The 18,207-nt window shown below is 51.4% G+C and overlaps 1 protein-coding gene across 1 annotated transcript in view; it reads right to left on the bottom strand.

The window, feature by feature from the left end:
• The window catches only part of NECAB2 (N-terminal EF-hand calcium binding protein 2), a 38,030-nt gene that overhangs the window by 19,305 nt on the left and 518 nt on the right, over window positions 1-18,207 (bottom strand). The window contains 4 exon segments of the mRNA XM_032614864.1: window positions 8,329-8,426; window positions 8,597-8,622; window positions 10,593-10,701; window positions 16,001-16,025. Coding sequence (XP_032470755.1) covers window positions 8,329-8,426; window positions 8,597-8,622; window positions 10,593-10,701; window positions 16,001-16,025 — 258 coding nt within the window.

The following is an 18,207-nucleotide window of genomic DNA, read 5'->3' as shown; positions in this document are numbered from 1 at the left end:
TATAAAAACAAAATAATATGAGACTTCCCTGGTGGCGCAGTAGATAAGATTCCACGCTCCCAACGCAGGGGGCTGGGTATGAGCCCTGGTCAGGGAAATACATCCCACATGCATGCTGCTGGAGTTTGCATGCCACAACTAAGGAGCCTGCCTGCCGCAACTAAGACCCTGCACAACCAAATTGAGAAAAAAATTTTTTAAGTCAAAATAATATGCAGTGAAGAAATCTCAAAAAATTAAAAAAAATAGAATACAAACTACTGGTTACTTGGTTTTATCCTAATACCATGAAATGAGAAGTGAGGATATAACAAACTATTAGAGAATATTGAGAGAGGAAATATTAATCCTATATACTAAAATCTATCACTGCAGTGAAAGTATCATTCAAAGGTAGATTTCTAAACTTTCAAACTTTATTATCCAAAAAAATGTAAGCATTCCTTTTCACATATGAAAAAGTATACAGCAACAACAATAAACCAAAGGAAATAGGTGGTAGGAAATAATAATGATAAAAACTATAAATACAGTAGATTCAGTAGTAGATACAGAATCAATACTGCCAAAATGACCATACTACCCAAGGCAATCTACAGATTCAGTCCAATCCCTATCAAATTACCAATGGCGTTTTTCACAGAACTAGGACAAAAAATGTCAAAATTTGTATGAAAACACAAAAGACCCCGAATAACCAAAGCAGTCCTGAGAAAGAAAAACAGCTGGAGGAATCAGGCTCCTTGACTTCAGAATATACTACAACTACAGTCATCAAAACAGTACGGTACCGGCACAAAAACAGAAATATAGATCAATGGAACGTGACAGAAAGCCCAGAAATAAACCCACTCATCTGTGGTCACCTAATCTATGACAAAGGAGGCAAGAATGTACAAATGGAGAAAAGAGAGTCTCTTCAGTAAGTGGTGCTGGGAAAACTGGACAGCAGTTTAAAAGAATGAAATTAGGACATTCTCTAACACCATACACAAAAATAAACTCCAGATGGATCAAAGACCTGCATGTAAGGCCAGACACTATAAAACTCTTAGAGGAAAACATAGGCAGTACATACACTCTTTGACATAAATCGCAGCAGTATCTTTTTTGATCCACCTCCTAGGGTAATGAAAGTAAAACCAAAAATAAACAAACGGGACCTAATTAAACTTAAAAGCTTCTGCTCAGCAAAGGAAACTATAAACAAAACGAAAAGACAACCCACAGAATGGGAGAAAACATTTGCAAACAATGCGACTGACAAGAAATTAAATGCTGAAATATATTAACAATTCACATAGCTCAGTATCAAAAACAAACAATCCAATCAAAACACGGGAAGAAGACCTAAACAGACATCTCTCCAAAGAAGACATCCAGATAGCCAAAAAGCACATGAAAAGATGTTCAACATCACTCATTATTAGAGAAATGCAAATCAAAACTACAATGAGGTATCACCTCATACCAGTCAAAATGGCCGTCATCAAAAAAAATCTACAAACAATAAATGCTGGAGAGGGTGTGGAGAAAAGGGAACCCTCCTGCACTGTTGGTGGGAATGTAAATTGATACAGCCACTATGGAGAACAGAATGGAGGTTCCTCAAAAAACTAAAAATCGAACTACCGTATGATCCAGCAATCCCACTCCCGGGCATATACCTGGAGAAAACCATTATCTGAAAAGAAACATGCATCCCAGTGTTCACTGCAGCACTATTTACCAGAGCCAGGACATGGAAGCAACCTAAATGTCCATCAACAGAGGAGTGGATAAAGAAGATGTGCTACATATATACAATGGAATATTTCTCATCCATTAAAAAAAGAACAAAATAATGCCATTTGCAGATTGTCATCCTGAGTGAAATTAAGTCAGACAGAGAAAGACAAACATCGTATGATATCGCTTATATGTGGAATCTACAAAAAGGGTACAAATGAACTTCTTTACAAAACAGAAACAGAGTCACAGATGTAGAAAACAAACTTCTGGTTACCAGGGGGTAAGGGGGGAGAGGGATCCATTGGGAGATTGCGATTGACATGTACACACTTCTACGTATAAAATAGATAACTAATAAGGACCTACTGTACAGCACAGGGAACTCTACTCAGTACTCTCTAATGGCCTATATGGGAAAAGAACCTTAAAAAGAGTGCATATACGTATATGTATAACTGATTCACTTTGCTGTACACCTGAAACACAACATTGTAAACCAACTACACTCCAATAAAAAAAAAAAAAAAGATACATGCACCCCAATGTTCACTGCAGCACTATTTACAATAGCCAAGACATGGAAGCAACCTCAATGTCTACTGACAGAGGAATGCATAAAAAACATGTGGTACATATATACAATGGAATATTACTCAGCCATAAAAAGAGAATGAAATAATGCCCTTTGCAGCAACATGGATGGACCCAGAGATTATCGTACTAAGTGAAGTAAGCCAGACAGAGAAGGACAAATATCATGATATCGCTTACGTGTAGAATCTAACAGAAAAAAAAAAGACACAAATGAACTTATTTCCAAAACAGAGGCTCACAGACACAGAAAACAAACTTATGGTTACCAAAGGGGAAAGGGTGGTGGGTGAAGGGATAAATTAAGAAGCTGGGATTAACATATACACACTACTATATATAAAACAGATAACAAGGACCTACTGTATAGCACAGGGAATGCTACTCAATATTATCTAATAACCTACAAGGGAAAAGAATCTGAAAAAGAATATATATATATATATGTATATAAACTGAATTGTGCTGTACACCTGAATCTTACACGATATTGCAAATCGACTATACTTCAATACAAAAGATTTTTTTTTAAGGAAAGAAAAGAATTAAAAAATAAATACAGGAGAAAACATACTATATAAATTAAATTTAAATAAACGTGTCAGGGGCTCGTTTCTAGAAACAACTAATTAAAACAGGCAAAACTCTGTTAAGTAGAAGTTTAAATGCAGCAAAACAGTACAACATTTAAATCAAGACCTGAGCTGTAACAGCAGATGTTTTATTAAACGTCATCTGCGTCATGTGCCTGTTTTGTTTCGATGTTTTAGAATTAAAAAAACAAAAATCATAAGAACATACTATGCATCATCGATCATAAAACTGAACATGTCCACGGCAGTTTTGTTTAAAAATATACAAAAATGGACACCAAAAGTTTACCTAAAATTAGGATTGACTTTAAAATCACTATTATAATAATCCCCTTCCCCTGTTTAGTACCTCCACCCAAGCCTATGGATTAATTCTTTCTATTTTTGAATAGAAACATGACTCTAAGTTAGAGAAGCTGATTCACACATAGAAGAAAGATATTCAAAACCACCTACAATTCACTCCCTATCACCCAATCTCAATTCCTGATAGAGACAGAGATAAAACACTCAGCTAGTGACAAGATTCAGCAATGTGGTAAAAGAATAATGTGCCAGTTAGGGTTTATCACAGGAAGCTAAGGACTGTTCAATAGGAGAGAATCTAATAACAGAACCCACCCCATCAACAGTGTAAGAGAAATCATATGATCCCTGAAAAAATATACCAAAAAGGCATTTGAAAAAAAAATTCACTACCACCCGCTAAGGCAACATTTAACGAAGGGAACACAGAAGTATTTTTTATCAGACTGAAGAGGCTTCTAAAATAAGAGCTGCTATTAATATTATAATTAGTGAAGAACTACTAGAGAGATGCATTTGAACTTCAGGAGCAAAACAAGGATGTCTGACGTAGCGCCATTACAATGTGTGAGAATTCAGGGTAAACGCAGCAGGACACAACAGAGAAACAGGAGGAACACATATCAGAAATGAAGACAGTAACTACACTGGTTAACCATGATACTATGACTGCCTATCTACAAAAGCAAGTGAGTCGCCCTAAATCAATGGATGCAAGAGACATATTTGAAATAATCAACGAGCTGCACTTCTCCCAACAAAACTGGTTAGAAAACATGCAAGAAATGCCGGTCACCATTGTGACAACCTATCATAGCATCACCACCATCACTAGGAAATCATGCAGCCTTTGGTACACTCTAACAGCAAAAATCCTGCAAACTGCTTTAGGTTGTATCGGTAGATGTTAAAATCCTCTCCCTTTTACCATCACATCAAAAAGAATAAAATACCTAGGGAGGGTGGGAGGGAGGGAGACGCAAGAGGGAAGACATATGGGAACATATGTATATGTATAACTGATTCACTTTGTTATAAAGCAGAAACTAACACACCGTTGTAAAGCAATTATACCCCAATAAAGATGTTAAAAAAAAAAAAGAATAAAATACCTAGGAATAAAACTACCTAAGGAGACAAAAGACCTGTACTCTGAAAACTGTAAGCCGCCGATGAAAGAAATCGAAGATGACACAAACAGATGCAAAGATATATCACGCTCTCGGACTGGAAGAATCAATATTGTCAAAGCGACTGTACTATCCAAGGCAATCTACAGACTCAATGCAATCCCTATCAAATTATCAATGGCTGGGCTTCCCTGTAAAACATTTTTAAATTTGTGTGCAAACACAAAAGACCCCGAATAGCCAAAGCGGTCCTGAGAAAGAAAACAAGCTGGAGGAATCTGGCTCCTTGACTTCAGAATATACTACAACTACAGTCATCAAAACAGTATGGTAATGGCACAAAAACAGAAATGCAGATCAATGGAACAGGATAGAAAGCCCAGAGATGAACCCACTCACCTATGGTCACCTAATCTATGACAAAGGAGGCAAGAATGTACAATGGAGAAAAGATAGTCTCTTCAATAAGTGGCACTGGGAAAACTGGACAGCAGCTTAAAAGAATGATATTCGGACATTCTCTAACGCAATACACAAAAATAAACTCAAAATGGATTAAAGACCTAAATGTAAGACTGGACACTATAAAACTCTTAGAGGAAAACATAGGCAGAACACTCTTTGACATAAATCGCAGCAATATCTTTTTTGATCCACCTCCTACACTAACGAAAATTAAACCAAAAATAAACAAGTGGGACCTAATGAAACTTAAAAGCTTTTGCACAGCAAAGGAAACCATAAACAAAACAAAAAGACAACCCACAGAATGGGAGAAAATATTTGCAAACGAAGCGACCGACAAGGGCTTAATCTCCACAATATACAAATAGCTCACACAGCTCAATATCAAAAGGAACCAAACAACCCAATCAAAAAATGGGCAGAGGATCAATGCAGACATTTCTCCAAAGAAGACATACAGATGGCCAAAAAGCACATGAAAAGATGCTCAACATCGCTCATTATCAGAGAAATGCAAATCAAAGCTACAATCCGAGGGATTGGTGGCGCAGTGGTTAAGAACCTGCCTGCCAATGCAGGGGGCATGGGTCCGACCCCTGATCTGGGAAGATCCCACATGCTGCAGAGCAACTAAGCCTGTGCGCCACAACTACTGAGCCTGTGCTCTACAGCCCGTGCTCCACAACAACAGAAGCCTGCACACCGCAACGAAGAGTAGCCCCCGCTCGTTGCAACTAGAGAAAGTCTGCGCGCGGCAACAAAGACCCAACACAGCCAAAAAACCAAAAAGAAAAACAAAAAAAAACTACAAAGAGGTATCACCTCACACGGTCAGAATGGCCATCATCAAAAGGTCTACAGACAACAAATGCTGGAGAGGGTGTGGAGAAAAGGGAACCCTCTTGCACTGTTGGTGGGAATGTAAATTGGCACAGCCACTATGGAGAACAGTACGGAGGTTCCTCAAAAAACTAAAATAGAACTATCATACGACCCAGCCATCCCACTTCCGGACGTATACCCTGAAAAAATCATAACTCAAAAAGAGCCATGTACCACAATGTTCACTGCAGCTCTATTTACAATAGCCCGGACATGGAAGCAACCTAAGTGTCCACTGACAGAGGAATGGATAAAGAAGATGTGGCACATACATACAATGGAATATTACTCAGCCATAAAAAAACCCAAAATAATGTCATTTGCAGCAACATGGATGGACCTAGAGATCATACTAACTGAAGGAAGTCAGACAGAGAAAAACAATCATATGATACCACTCATATGTGAAATCTAATTTTTTTAAAAATGATACAAATGAACTCATTTACAACACAGACACAGACTCACAGACATCAAAATCAAAATTATGGCTACCAAAGAGGAAACGTGGGGGCAAGTGATAAATTAGGAGGTTGGTATTAATATATACACACTATTATAAATAAAATGGATAACTAATAAGAACCTACTGCATAGCACAGGGAACTCTACTCAATATCCTGTAACAACCTATATGGGAAAAGAATCTGAAAAATAATGGATATATACATATAACATTCACTTTGCTGTACACCTGAAACTAACACAACATTGTAAACCAAGTATACTCTGATAGAAAGTTTTAAACAACCAAAAAAACACAGTATTTTGAAGAGATTTAAAAAAGCCAGAAACAGATTTACAGGTATTGACAAGAAACTTACGGTTACCAAAGGGGAAACGTGGTGAGGCGGGGGGGATAAATCAGGAGTTTGGGATTAACATACACACACTACTACATATAAGATAGATAACCAACAAGGACCTACTGTATAGCACAGAGAACTCTACTCAATAATCTGTGATAACCTATATGAGAAAAGAATCTGAAAAGCAATGAATATATGTACAGCTGAATCACTTTGCTGTATACCTGAAACTAACACAGCATTGTAAGTCAACTATACTCCAATAAAATTTAAAAAATAAAATAAAATCGTCTCTTGATAGAGAATTGTGTCACATCTCTGAATAGTTATGCCCGAAGACCAAGAAACAAGTATGCGTTTTATTAATACGGAAGACAACATTGCTGGGCAGTGGCTCCATTCCCAGATTTGAAAACTGAGGCTCAAGGCGGTGAGTTCAATCGCAAGGAGTCCCACGTGGGCAACCAGTGTGCCTCACTCAGCCGTGAGGAGAGGGGCTGGGGCTGACACACTGCACAAGGGTTCCAGAGCTTGGGGGCTTTCCATGCTGCCCTCTATGAATGCTCCCATTCCACAGATGGAGAAACTGAGGTTCAGAAAGAGAAGTGACTGGCTGGGGTCCTTCAGCCTGGTCTGGCTGACTTCATCAGCTAAGCTCCCTGGCCTCAACCAGCAGGTGGGGCTGGTCTTTCCTGAGCTCCCACAGCTCAGACAGGCTGCACGCCCTTGGGCATTACATGTCCATCACAGCGCGGCCCACTCCCTCCTACACGCCTTGGTCAGCTTGGTCCCATGCTGTGCTCCATACCTCCGGCCAGGTCCCTGACTCAGTTTCCCCTCCCATTTGAGCAGGAAGCTCTGGCTCTCTGGCCACGACCCTACAGGGTTCATCTTTCCGAGCCTGTTTCCATAGTTATGAAAGCTATGTTTCCATGGTTATGTCACTTATAGCTATGATTGACTGTCGTTACCCACAGGGCTGCTGGGGGGATTAAGTGAGCGTTTAATAGAGGCTCTGTCATAGAGCCTCGGGAAATTCACGGTGACTCTTCTCCGTGGATACAGAGAAGGAACACACTCCACTGCTCCCCCCAGAAGCACCAGCCAGAGTCGGTGCAGACTCACAGGTGGGAAACAGCTGGGAGGCGGGCCGCTTATGCCCATCTGAGCTACAATGACGCCCAGCCCACAACCTGCCCCATCTCCCTCCTTCCGCCCTCCTCCAGGGCATAAATGCCAACAAGGAGGTGACAGGCCTGCGGGCACAGACTCTGAAGCCACACCCGAGCCCTCTCTCCAGGACACGCGGAGTCCTGCCCCTGGCTCCCTCCCAACACTCCTAATGGATCCACTGCCCAGCTCACGTCTCCTCGTCTGGACACGGCGTTCTCACCCCAGACACCCTCAGCTTCCCGGTCAAGTTCAGATGCTCAAGTCCACTCCCATCCCACCCCACCCGTAACCCTGTAAAGGGCGTGGCATCGTCAGGTCTGACACCTGTCCGAGGACCCTGGGGTCCTCAGGGTGACTGCCGCTCCCTTTCTAGGACTCCATCCCAGGACCAAGCTCAACTGTGGAAAAAGGCCTCGTGCTCTGAACCAGACACTGCTAGACAGTGCCGATCAGCAAGGCACTCCAGGCACTTCACAGTTTCCCTCACTCTCTCTAGAAGCCCCAAGCAAAGCCCACTTCAGAGCCAGATTCACCCAACACCTGTCATCACAAATCCAGGCACCCTTGCGTGAGGACGTTCTGGGGAAATGTAGACCCAAACCAGCACTCGAGCCCTCGGACCCCCAAGGGCCACCCACACCCGCTGACCTTCTTGGTGTAGCCCATGGCCTTCAGGACAGAATGATTCAAGGTCTCCAGGGAGGCCAGCACGTCCTCGTAGTCCCCCATGTGGTCCACAAAGTAATCTGGGGGAAAGGAAGGCAGGGGTCACAGGTCATAGGAGGACCATGCCCCTCCCCCTGGGCCCTCCCACCAATCCCATCTGTGCCCCTCATTCATTGCCTCTCCCCAGTCCCCTCCCCTCACAGAAAACACACCCCAGCCAAGCCTCTGTCCCTGCACAACCAGCACCTACCACACAGCTCCCTGGTGTCCACATGGCTGCAGAGACAGAGAATGAGAGGGACTCAGAGACTGGCCTGTCCCGTGCCTCCCGCCCTCCTTCCCTCCCTAGCGGGCACAGCCCAGTGTGGCTGGGAAAACACCTCCTGGGCCTCTTCTCTTTCCACCCTATGTGCTGACACTGTGACCCCGGCTTTACAGGTGCGGGAACAGCAGGTGAAGGATGCCGCCCCCTCCAGAGGGTTCCATGTGTGTGCGTCTGTCCGACCCCCTCACCGTGCTTCGCCACCCCTTTCCTCTCCCAGAGCCTGCCCACCACATCAGGAGCCGATGGGGCTAAACCGGGGGCTGGGAAAAGCGAGGGGAACAGCCCACGTATATGACAGGCTGTCAGCAGAACTCTCCCGAGACATCCCTGCCTGCTGGGTCCTGGGCTCTGCTGGGGGTGCGGGTTGCCCTCCCTGCTCTCACTCTAGACCTGGGATCCTCCTGTCCTTCCTCAGAGGAGGCGGAACACGAGAAGGCCACCCACGCCGGGGAAGGCGCAGGCGGCAGCCTCAGAACGCAGACACGGCGGGGCGGGGCGCTGGCGGCGGGGCGCTGGCGGCGGACGCCAAGGGACCTGAGCTCTGTGCAGGTTCTGATGACCTTCCCTTTCTGGGCCCAGTTCCCTCACTGAGAGATGCCGGCCTACAGAGTGCGCCGGCTTCGTCAAGAGGCTTCTGGGAAAAGGCCCTGCAAACTCTGTCTTGGAGGTTCCCCTGATCCGCATCACCTGGTGAAAAGTGCTGACAAGTCCTGCAGAAACGAAGCCTGTTTAATTGTGCTCAAAGCAGCATTTCACCGACCTTTCTGAGCCGTGTGAACGGTTTTGGGCAGAAAACCTGTTTAGCATCCCAAGGAGGGGATGTTTACAGCTCACAATCTGGGGAACGTTGGAAAGAAGACACCCAAAGGTCTTTAGAGGTCTGGGCTTTGCTAGTGGTAAGTCCGCCCACCCACACTCACAGACGCTCACCACTGCCGCCTCCTCCCAGACCCAGCTGCCCGAATGAGGATGAATAATCCACAGGCACCTGCCGCTCCCCTTTCAAGCTCCCTGGGGCGCTGCAGGAACTGCTCAGACCCCCCATCTCGCTCCAGAAACAAAGGTCTCCCCTGGAGCCTGCGGCAGGAAGCCGTTTCTCTCAAGGCGCCTTTCCCCCTCCGCCTGCCCCACCCTGGCTCCCAGGACGCTCAGCCCCACCTCTGGCCCCAGGCGGCCCCACGCTGTGTCCCTTGCCAACGGGCCTGGTGGCAGCTCGTCGTCCAGACCATCTCTAGCCTGTCGCAGGGGACCCCAGCTTATCAAATCTGCTCCAAACAGCCCCGAGGAACTCAGGTGTGGAGTGGAGAAGGGGGCTCGGGCCTCACCTGCCTGAGGATCACTCAGAGAGGGCAAAGCTGGAGTTCAGGTTGGGAAGGGTCGTCATGTCTGAGTACAATGCGCAGTCTGGACTCGATTTAGGGATTTAGAGTTTGAGGGCTGGGGCCGGAGTTTGGGATTGACTGAGACACAGGTTAGGGTTCCGGCTGGGTTGGAGAAAAGGTGATTAGGTACAGGGTGAGAAGGAGGGTTCAGGTCAGTGAGGACAGTTTGGTTTAAGATGGGATCCGGAGAGGATCACAGAGCTCGTGGTGAGACCAGGGCTAAAGACAAGGCGTTAGGGTCCGAACTAGGTCAAGGTGGCTCATCTCTCCCTTTCGTTATCCGGTGTATATTCTGCAAATCTACGGTCTCTCCCAGGTTCGCCACGTGTGCTCAGAAAAGACAAACACTTGCCGACGCAGTATCAACCTGTCCACTCCCCAGATCGCCCCGGCCAGTCGGGGCCAAACAGATGGGACTTCTTAGCTGGTTTGGGGACTTTGAGGTCTCTGTGCCTCCAGGGGAGCGGGCAGTGGAGACTGGCCACTGCGAGAGAAGGGAAACGCTGCCTCTCGGCCCCAGCCCCCAGGACTTAGCTCACTTGGTATTGTCGGAGTCGATGGTGTGGAAGAGACCCTCTAGTTCTTTCTCGTTGAGGACGCCATCTGCAAAGAAGAGCTGGAATTCCTCCAAGGATAACTTCCCGTCATCTGCGAGGAAGGGGTGAGGGGAGAGCAGCTGGTGTCTAACAGATGGGACATCCCCAGACCCAGACAATTCCCAAATCAACAGAGAAACTCCAGCCAGGTAATCCCCGCCTGCCCCGCTAATTCCCAAACTAGCAGATAAACCCCCAGCTCAGATCATCCCTGCCGGTGCCGCTAATCCAAATTAACCAGCCAACTCCAGTTCACGGAGATCACAGACTCATCTAGCTAATTCCCAAACCAACAGACCCACACCATTTACAGATAAGCCCCAAACCAGCAAATGCTGGGGCTCATTAAGCCCCACAGTCAACAAGTAGATAGAGCACAACCTGAGCCTGTCAGGCAAACCTTTTCTCCCAGTCACGCTGACCACATGGAGGTAGTCTGATGACCCCTCTCTGTTGGTTCCAAAAACCCAGAACAACCTCCACACACTTAAATCGTCTCCGCCTCAGCACCCGGGTCCGGATTCTGGGGAGGGAGTGACCCCTCTCCACTCTACCTTCACAGGGTCTGACGTGAGCCCGCTGCCGACGGTGGCACTCAGCGTGGCCACGGATGCAGCCCTAGAGGATGCCAAACCCCGGGGGAGGTGGTGCCAGGCCTGGGGCTCTGGGATGGGGAGGGGCTGGGCTCTGGACAAGGGGCCCTCACAGCTGACATATCTGTCCCAACGCCTCCCTCCCCGTCTCACCTCTTCGGCCTCCACTTGCGGTTGCCCTGGCTACCAGCATCTGCTGGGGAAGTTCTCATGGGTTGGGGGCAGCCGGGCTCCTGAGAGAGGGGCTCCCAGCAGAACTCCAGCGACTCCCCAAGCTTCCAGCTCCTCCCACCTGGGCTCTACTGCTCAGTGCACCCACCTCCCCATCCCATCCCGGGAGCCACAGCCCCCTCCTCACTGGTCTTAGCTTCCTGCTTCTCCTTAAAGGGGCCGCATCTGTGGGAGACAGCGGAGGCCAGGGAAACGGGTGAGCCCCAGCCCCGCTCTGCAGACCCCCTTCAGTACTTCTGGCAAGTCTGCAGTCAAAGCCCTCGAGAGCCCACGTGGCACGTTGTGTTGATTAGAAAGAAACGCGCTTCCTGATGGGGGGGTGGGGCGATGCGGTACAGCATCAGAGCACGTGAGGGGAGGACCGCGCAGGCTGGATCTGAGGCCCTCAACTCTCTCGAGTAGCTGCCCTTGAGCAGGGCACAACCCGCCCAATCAGACACGGCAGACCTACTTGGACCCAGGCAGAAGGCACTCGTCCATTTTAAAGGCTCTGGAGCTTCTATCTCTGCGGCCAACAGCTCTGCAGGGGCTCAAAGTAGGGCAACTTTGAGTAGGGAGAGGTAGGTCCTCACGCCTTGCGCTGGGCTCCGCTCCGCCCGTGTTGAGAGAGGGGGAACATGGGAGAGCGGGCACGGGCTTGCACGTGGGGGGCGGGGGCGATGTCCGGCGTGCCTCCAACTTCCTGTCTCAGGTGCTCAGGTTTCTTTCGTTTTCTTTCGCCCGCACAGCATGCGGGATCTTAGCTCCCCGACCAGGGATCGGACCTGCGCTCCCTGCCAGTGGAAGCTCGGAGTCCTAACCACTGAACCAACAGGGAATTCTCCCGGCTCATGTTTTAATGTCACAGACGGGAGAATGAATTTCTAACTTTCAAAACCCAGAGTCCCCCCAAAACAAAAGAATCCCCCCCTATTCACACATAAAGACCCAGAAACCAACCATAAACAGTGCACGATACCAGCCGTGACATACATAAATGCTAAGTTATGGTCCTTGTCTTCTGTGAAAGAGGACACTTTCCAGGTTTCCTTTAACAAGCCTGATGACGACCCAGGAGCCAGGGAGCAGAACCAGGGGCAGACACACAGGCTCTGTGTGTTCACGCATCTGGTCCTCACAACACCCCACCACATAGGTGTACCATCACCTCCAGTTTTACCGAGCAGAGAGGCACAGAGCAGTTATGGGACTTGCCCAGGTCCCTCAGCGGGAGGTCGAACCCACGCCACCCGGCTCCTGAGTCCATGCTCCCCGACCCAACCTGGGGCAGGGTCTTGTGTGGAGACCCCCAGCCACAGGGCTACGTGGAAAAGCCGAAGCCAAGTCTGGACTCAGTGGAAGCGTGCTGTGATTGATTAGTCACGTCTGCCACGGGCACGGCACCATCCCTGCCACCATCTCCTTCTGCGCATCCAGGCACCTCCATCCAGTCCGCACTCAGGAGAACAGGCAGAGAGAGGCCCGCCAGGCCTCCTGAGCACAAAGCCTTCTCGGTGACATTTAGCTTGAAAGTCCCACCACAGCCCTACTGAACCCAGATCAGCTAATGAGGGAAGCAACACCCGCCAGGGCCTCTGTCCAATTAGAGGAGCGAGAGGGCCTAGCACCTCCGGGACGCCCCGCCCCCCCGCCCCGAGTGGGCCGTTCGCAGGTGTCCTCGCTAATTAGCCTGAGCTCAGCCTCTGCTGCAGTGACCTTTCAAATGCCAGGAGTCTGCCAGCGTCCCTGTTCCCTGGAGGAAACGCAGTCTGGCTCCCAGCCCTCCACCGGCCGCCACACCAACCCTTCCAGGTCCTACACCCCAGGCTGCCCGGCAGGCACCCCACTCTGCCTCACCGCGGGGGCCACGCCCAGGCTCCGGCCCCACCTCCGCGAAAATGCCTCTGTCCTGGGAGCCACCAGGCCAGGCCAGCCCGAGCCGAAGCCCTTGCTCCTGTGATCCCAAAGGCCGATTCCACTCCAACCCACGGCCGGGGGCCACGGGCCGGCATCTTGCTTCCGTGGACAACTGGGGCAGAGCCGGCGTCCATTCCCTGCCCACACGATGTTAGCAAACTAGGCTGGCTCAGTCAGCACCGCCCGCTATGCTCCCCACCTGAGCATCTGCGATCTCTGACTTGTCCTCTCTGAGCCTTGATTTTTGACACCTGTAGAAAAGGGGTGGGGGGTGATGCTTCTTCTCCCACTAGGAGCCCAGGGAACGTCAAATGAGGTCTATTAACGTCTTGGTGCCTAATAGATGCTGCACAGCTGCGGGCAGTCTCCACCAGATGGTGAACGCCCCGTGAAGCACGGGGTGAGAATCAAACACTTGTTGACAAACCAAGGCCCGTGTTGCAGACACTCAATGCTCACCAGCTGGTGTGAGGGCTCGCTGGTTCCTAACAGCACGCCAAGACCCGCGCTTCACCCCACCCCCCCATGACAGCCCCTCGGTCCCCACTTACAGACGGGGACACTGAGACCCTGAGAGTTTGGTGACTGCCTGAGGTCACAGAGCTGGTAGGCGGCTGAGCCCTGGCAGCCCCTGCAGCAAAGCGGGGGCCCTACCTCCTTCTCACAGGCCCGGGAAGCTTCCTGGGAACCAGAATCACACACCCCATTAACCCTGGTGACAACCCCCCACGGCCACTGGTGCTGGCCGGGAAGACGAAGGCCCCAGGGGCAGGAGTGGGCTTGGGCTCAGCCTCTGTGGGGACCGCAGGAGCAAAGTCGAGGGTCCCCGCAGCTGTGCTCAGGGGGCGGAAACACGGCCTCTGATGGGCCGGGATGCAGGGGGGCGGGGGATGAGCAACGAGGATGAAACCCCATCTGTGCCTGAAGGGAGACCAGGGCGCCACCCGCCCACCCACACAGACACACACACACAGCTCCACACACACACCCTTGGTACGTACAGCAACAGTCAGAGAACGGCCATTCAACCCTCGTGCACACAACACTCTCAAAAGCATGAATGCTGATGCACAGCCAGACCCACACGGCTGCATCCCAGGGACACACACACACACCACACTCCCAGCGGTGAATGAGTCCGTCACCTGTAAGCCAGCAGCCATTTACCGAGGACCTACTGTGGGCCGGGCCCACGACAGGGACAAGCCCAAATCCCTCCCTGGAAAATTCCTCGTCATCTGCTGAGGGGCGTGGCCAACACACGGTGATGATCCCAGGCCGTCTGCACAAGAGAAGGTAGAGAGAGGCCCCCCAAACCCCCTTCTCTAGTCTCACACTGTTCAGGCCGCGATGCCACGACGATTTCTCGAGCGCCACTCAAGTCCCCCCACCGCGTCCCTCTCTTTCTCCGTGCTCCGTAGGGAACTGCTCCATCTGACAGTCCTGTATCCCAAGAGGCCTGGGAGAGGCCACCGTCACACCCAGGGATGGTGGGTGAGAGAGGGAGACCCCTGGGTACTAGCTTCCAGCCCAGGGCTGTTCCCCAAGGTCTCATGCTCTACCCCACAACACAGTGCGGGGATAGCTCAACGGTAACTCCCAGGGTCAGGAGGGAGGGGTGCTGGGGCCCGGGAGAGTGCTGCCATCTTGACCTCCAGCCCACGCACGAGAGGGCCTGGGACCTGAAGGCCCTGGGGGGGGGGGTGTGGGCAAGCGATGGGCCATCTGTTCCCCACTCCTTCCCCAGCACGGGCCTTGATACTAGTATTTTCTCGATGGATGAATAAATCAACACTGAGCACTGCCTGCTTCTCTTTAAAAGTTCACCACCCATCTCCTCCCTGCACTTCCCCCAACAGCCCAGGGAAGCAGACAGGTTACGTGTTATCACCCCACTTTACAGATGGCAAAACTGAGGCCTGGAGAGGGGCTGTGCCTTGGTTAAAGTCCACAGAGAGTTGCTTCCGGCCCAAAATAATGACTGTGGTATTTATACAAACGCTCTCTGTGGCCACTGTGAGACTCAGGTGGGCCTTAGTAAACCTTGTTAGCTTCTGGCCTCTGCCTTCCAGAAAGGTCCAGGGTGGAACACTTCCAGCAAGTCAGGAGAAGTGGAGTGTCCTGGATTCACGACAATGTGCTCACTTTGTTCGGGAAGCCGCGTGAAGTGGGGAAATCTGCTGGGGTCCACAGCAGAGCTTCAATTGTCTTCATGCAGCTGGGTGACCCCGGGCAAGTCACAGAACCTCCCTGGGCCACTACGGAGTTGACAGAATGGGGGCAACCGCACCGACTGTATCAGGTGGCTCGGAGGAGCAGGTGTGCCAGGGCCCAGGAAGGGCCTGCAGTGAGGCTGGGGGCTTCCTGGGCCCCCGCCTGGGTTGCTCTGGTCCAGCCCAGCTGCATGAGATTCAAGAACATCAAGGATTTACCACGGGCGAGGCATCACAGCATCACCAGCACCTGCTCTCTGAATCCGCACGGCTCCCCTACTAAGCAGGAACTACGGGGAGTGCCATTGTAAGATGGGGAAACGGAGGAACAGAGCAGAGGCAGGATTCAGAGTCCTGCGCTCCCAACCAGAAAGAGTCAGGTCCTCATTCAGGGGACAGCCTGTGAGGGGAAACTCACCATTTTTGTCCGCACGGCGGAATACCTGCAGAGAAGAGAGATCGAGTCAGCGCTGGCCCGGAAGGGGCGGGCTTCTGACCACCGTCCCCAACCCCAGGTGGTCTGGGGAAGCTGGGCCCCCTTCTCCCTCCCTGGGGAAGACACCCTGGCTGGGATCCAGGGGCGGGAGGGCGTTTCAGGCAGAGGTCCTCCCGCCGCCTGCGCGGAAGCAGCTGCCCACTCTCCCTCCTGTGCCGGCAGCCTGCCCACGGCCACGCTGACACACGCACACATGCGCGTGGACACGCTCACACCCATCACGTGCTTGCGTGTGTGCTTCCAGGACTGTGGGTCTATGGGCTGCACGCCCTGTTGGACGCTCAAGTCGCACACTCAGAATTCCTGTCCCATGGATGCAGCCACTGGCCTTATACATCCCCCCCTCCAGGACCCCTCGGGAGCCTGGTTTCCTCCAGGGAGGCTGGGTTAAGTCTGAACAGAGGTGTCTGCTAAGGGAACCTCGAGGCCTGATGACTAGATCAGCCAGGGCAGAACTGGATTATTTGGGGGGTGGGGGAGCGGGTAGGAGCAGGCTGCCAGCAGCTCAGGAATCTGGTGCAGAGTTCCGCTGCCGGCTGCCGCGGGAAGGGGGGGGGGGGGGGGCAACCCCATCCCCTCCAGCCTCAGCTGAACCCAGATGACTCCTCCTCCTGGTGTTTTTGGGACCTAGTAAGCCTTGCTGATGGAAGGAGGAGAGGCAGGGCCCCCCTGGGTGACCATCACACCTTCAAGGACAGAGCCCCCTAGGCCCACCCTCCAAGCAACGGGGCAGGCATCCATCAGCAAGCACCTGGGGCTGTGACAAACCAAAGCAGCAGCTCAGGAAGGCTTCTCAAACATCTCCCCTTCCTTTAGCTGAACCCTGAGTCCTCGGCACGGGGCAGTAGCCACTGTGGCTGAGGCAGAGAAGGGAGCAGTTATCAGAACCCCAGCCTGAGCACCCCACACGCCTGCTCCGCAAGGTTCCCGGAGGCGGGGGTCCCACCTTCAGGTGCCCGTGCCGGCCTGAGCGTTAAACAAGTGGCTGACACGACCATGTGATGTGGCCCCCATGCCTGCTCATCAGCCCATTTCACAGATGAGGAAATGGAGGCTCAGAGCCAGCTCATGGCCAGCATGCGAGGACTCCAGAGCCCACCTCCAGTCCTGTGAGAACCAGGAGAGGTCTGGACAGGTCTTCCCTGCAAGGGTGGCCCAGGACTCTCAGCTGTGAACGCTGCTGGGGCTTTGAGAGGGTTCAGCTGTGCAAGTGCGTGTCGGGCTGTGTGTGAGCCTGTTTCGGGGGGCACTGAGCCACAGGCACTCACCGCACAGATCCCCCTTCCCTGCCCAGCCCTTTCCGTCCAGAGCCAGCTATGGGCTCCAGGAGGAAGGGGGGGCTCCCGGAGGAAGGGGAGAGTGGAAATCCACGCTCTCCCCACTCACAACGATGTGTGACACACACACACACACACACACACACACACACACACCTCCCAGAAACCCACGATGCACAAGAGAGGCACCCCTGCCCGCGGTCACCCACCACACAGGACACCCTCACTGGGACAGGCACACTCCACTGCCATGCTGTCCCTTGGGGGGCAAAGCTCCCTCCACCTCCCCCCAGCACTCTACCGGGGACATCCATCCTGTAGAATCTCCCTCCTACGGTGGGGAGTGGGTGGGAGGGCGAGGTGGGGCCCCGGAGGGGATGGATGGGGGTGAGGTGAGGGAGGGAGGGTGGGGAAGGGAATGACGGGCCTCAGAGTGGATAGGGGTCCCCAGAGGGGTCCAGGCTCAGGGAGGACGGGGGATGGCTCCGCCTCTGCTGACAGAAGAGGGGAAGACAGAGGTGCGGAGGGGGCCTCACTTTTAAAGAGGTGGTGCCTGGGGGGAAGGGTATTTAGGGTAGAGAATACAAGGGCTTAGGGTCTACAGCCAGGACAAGAAAGGTGGCCCCGGACCTAGGGGTTGTGCGTGTGTGCCTGTGTGCGTGTATGTGTGTGTGTGTGTTGCGGGGAGGTGGTCTTAGAAAAGTAACGACTGGGGCAGGAATCGGGATGGAGAGGAGGAGGGGGCCGGAAGCGGCCAGAGGCTCCCATCCCGGCAAGGGATGGGGGTTAAGGATGAAGTGCCGGGATGGGAAAAAGATGAGGGTTTGGCTAGAACAAAAGTAGGGGGGCGGT

Source organism: Phocoena sinus, chromosome 19, assembly GCF_008692025.1.
Source record: "Phocoena sinus isolate mPhoSin1 chromosome 19, mPhoSin1.pri, whole genome shotgun sequence".
NCBI lineage: Eukaryota > Metazoa > Chordata > Mammalia > Artiodactyla > Phocoenidae > Phocoena > Phocoena sinus.
Note: the sequence above shows the minus strand (reverse complement) of the source record. Positions and strands in the feature narration are given on the sequence as shown.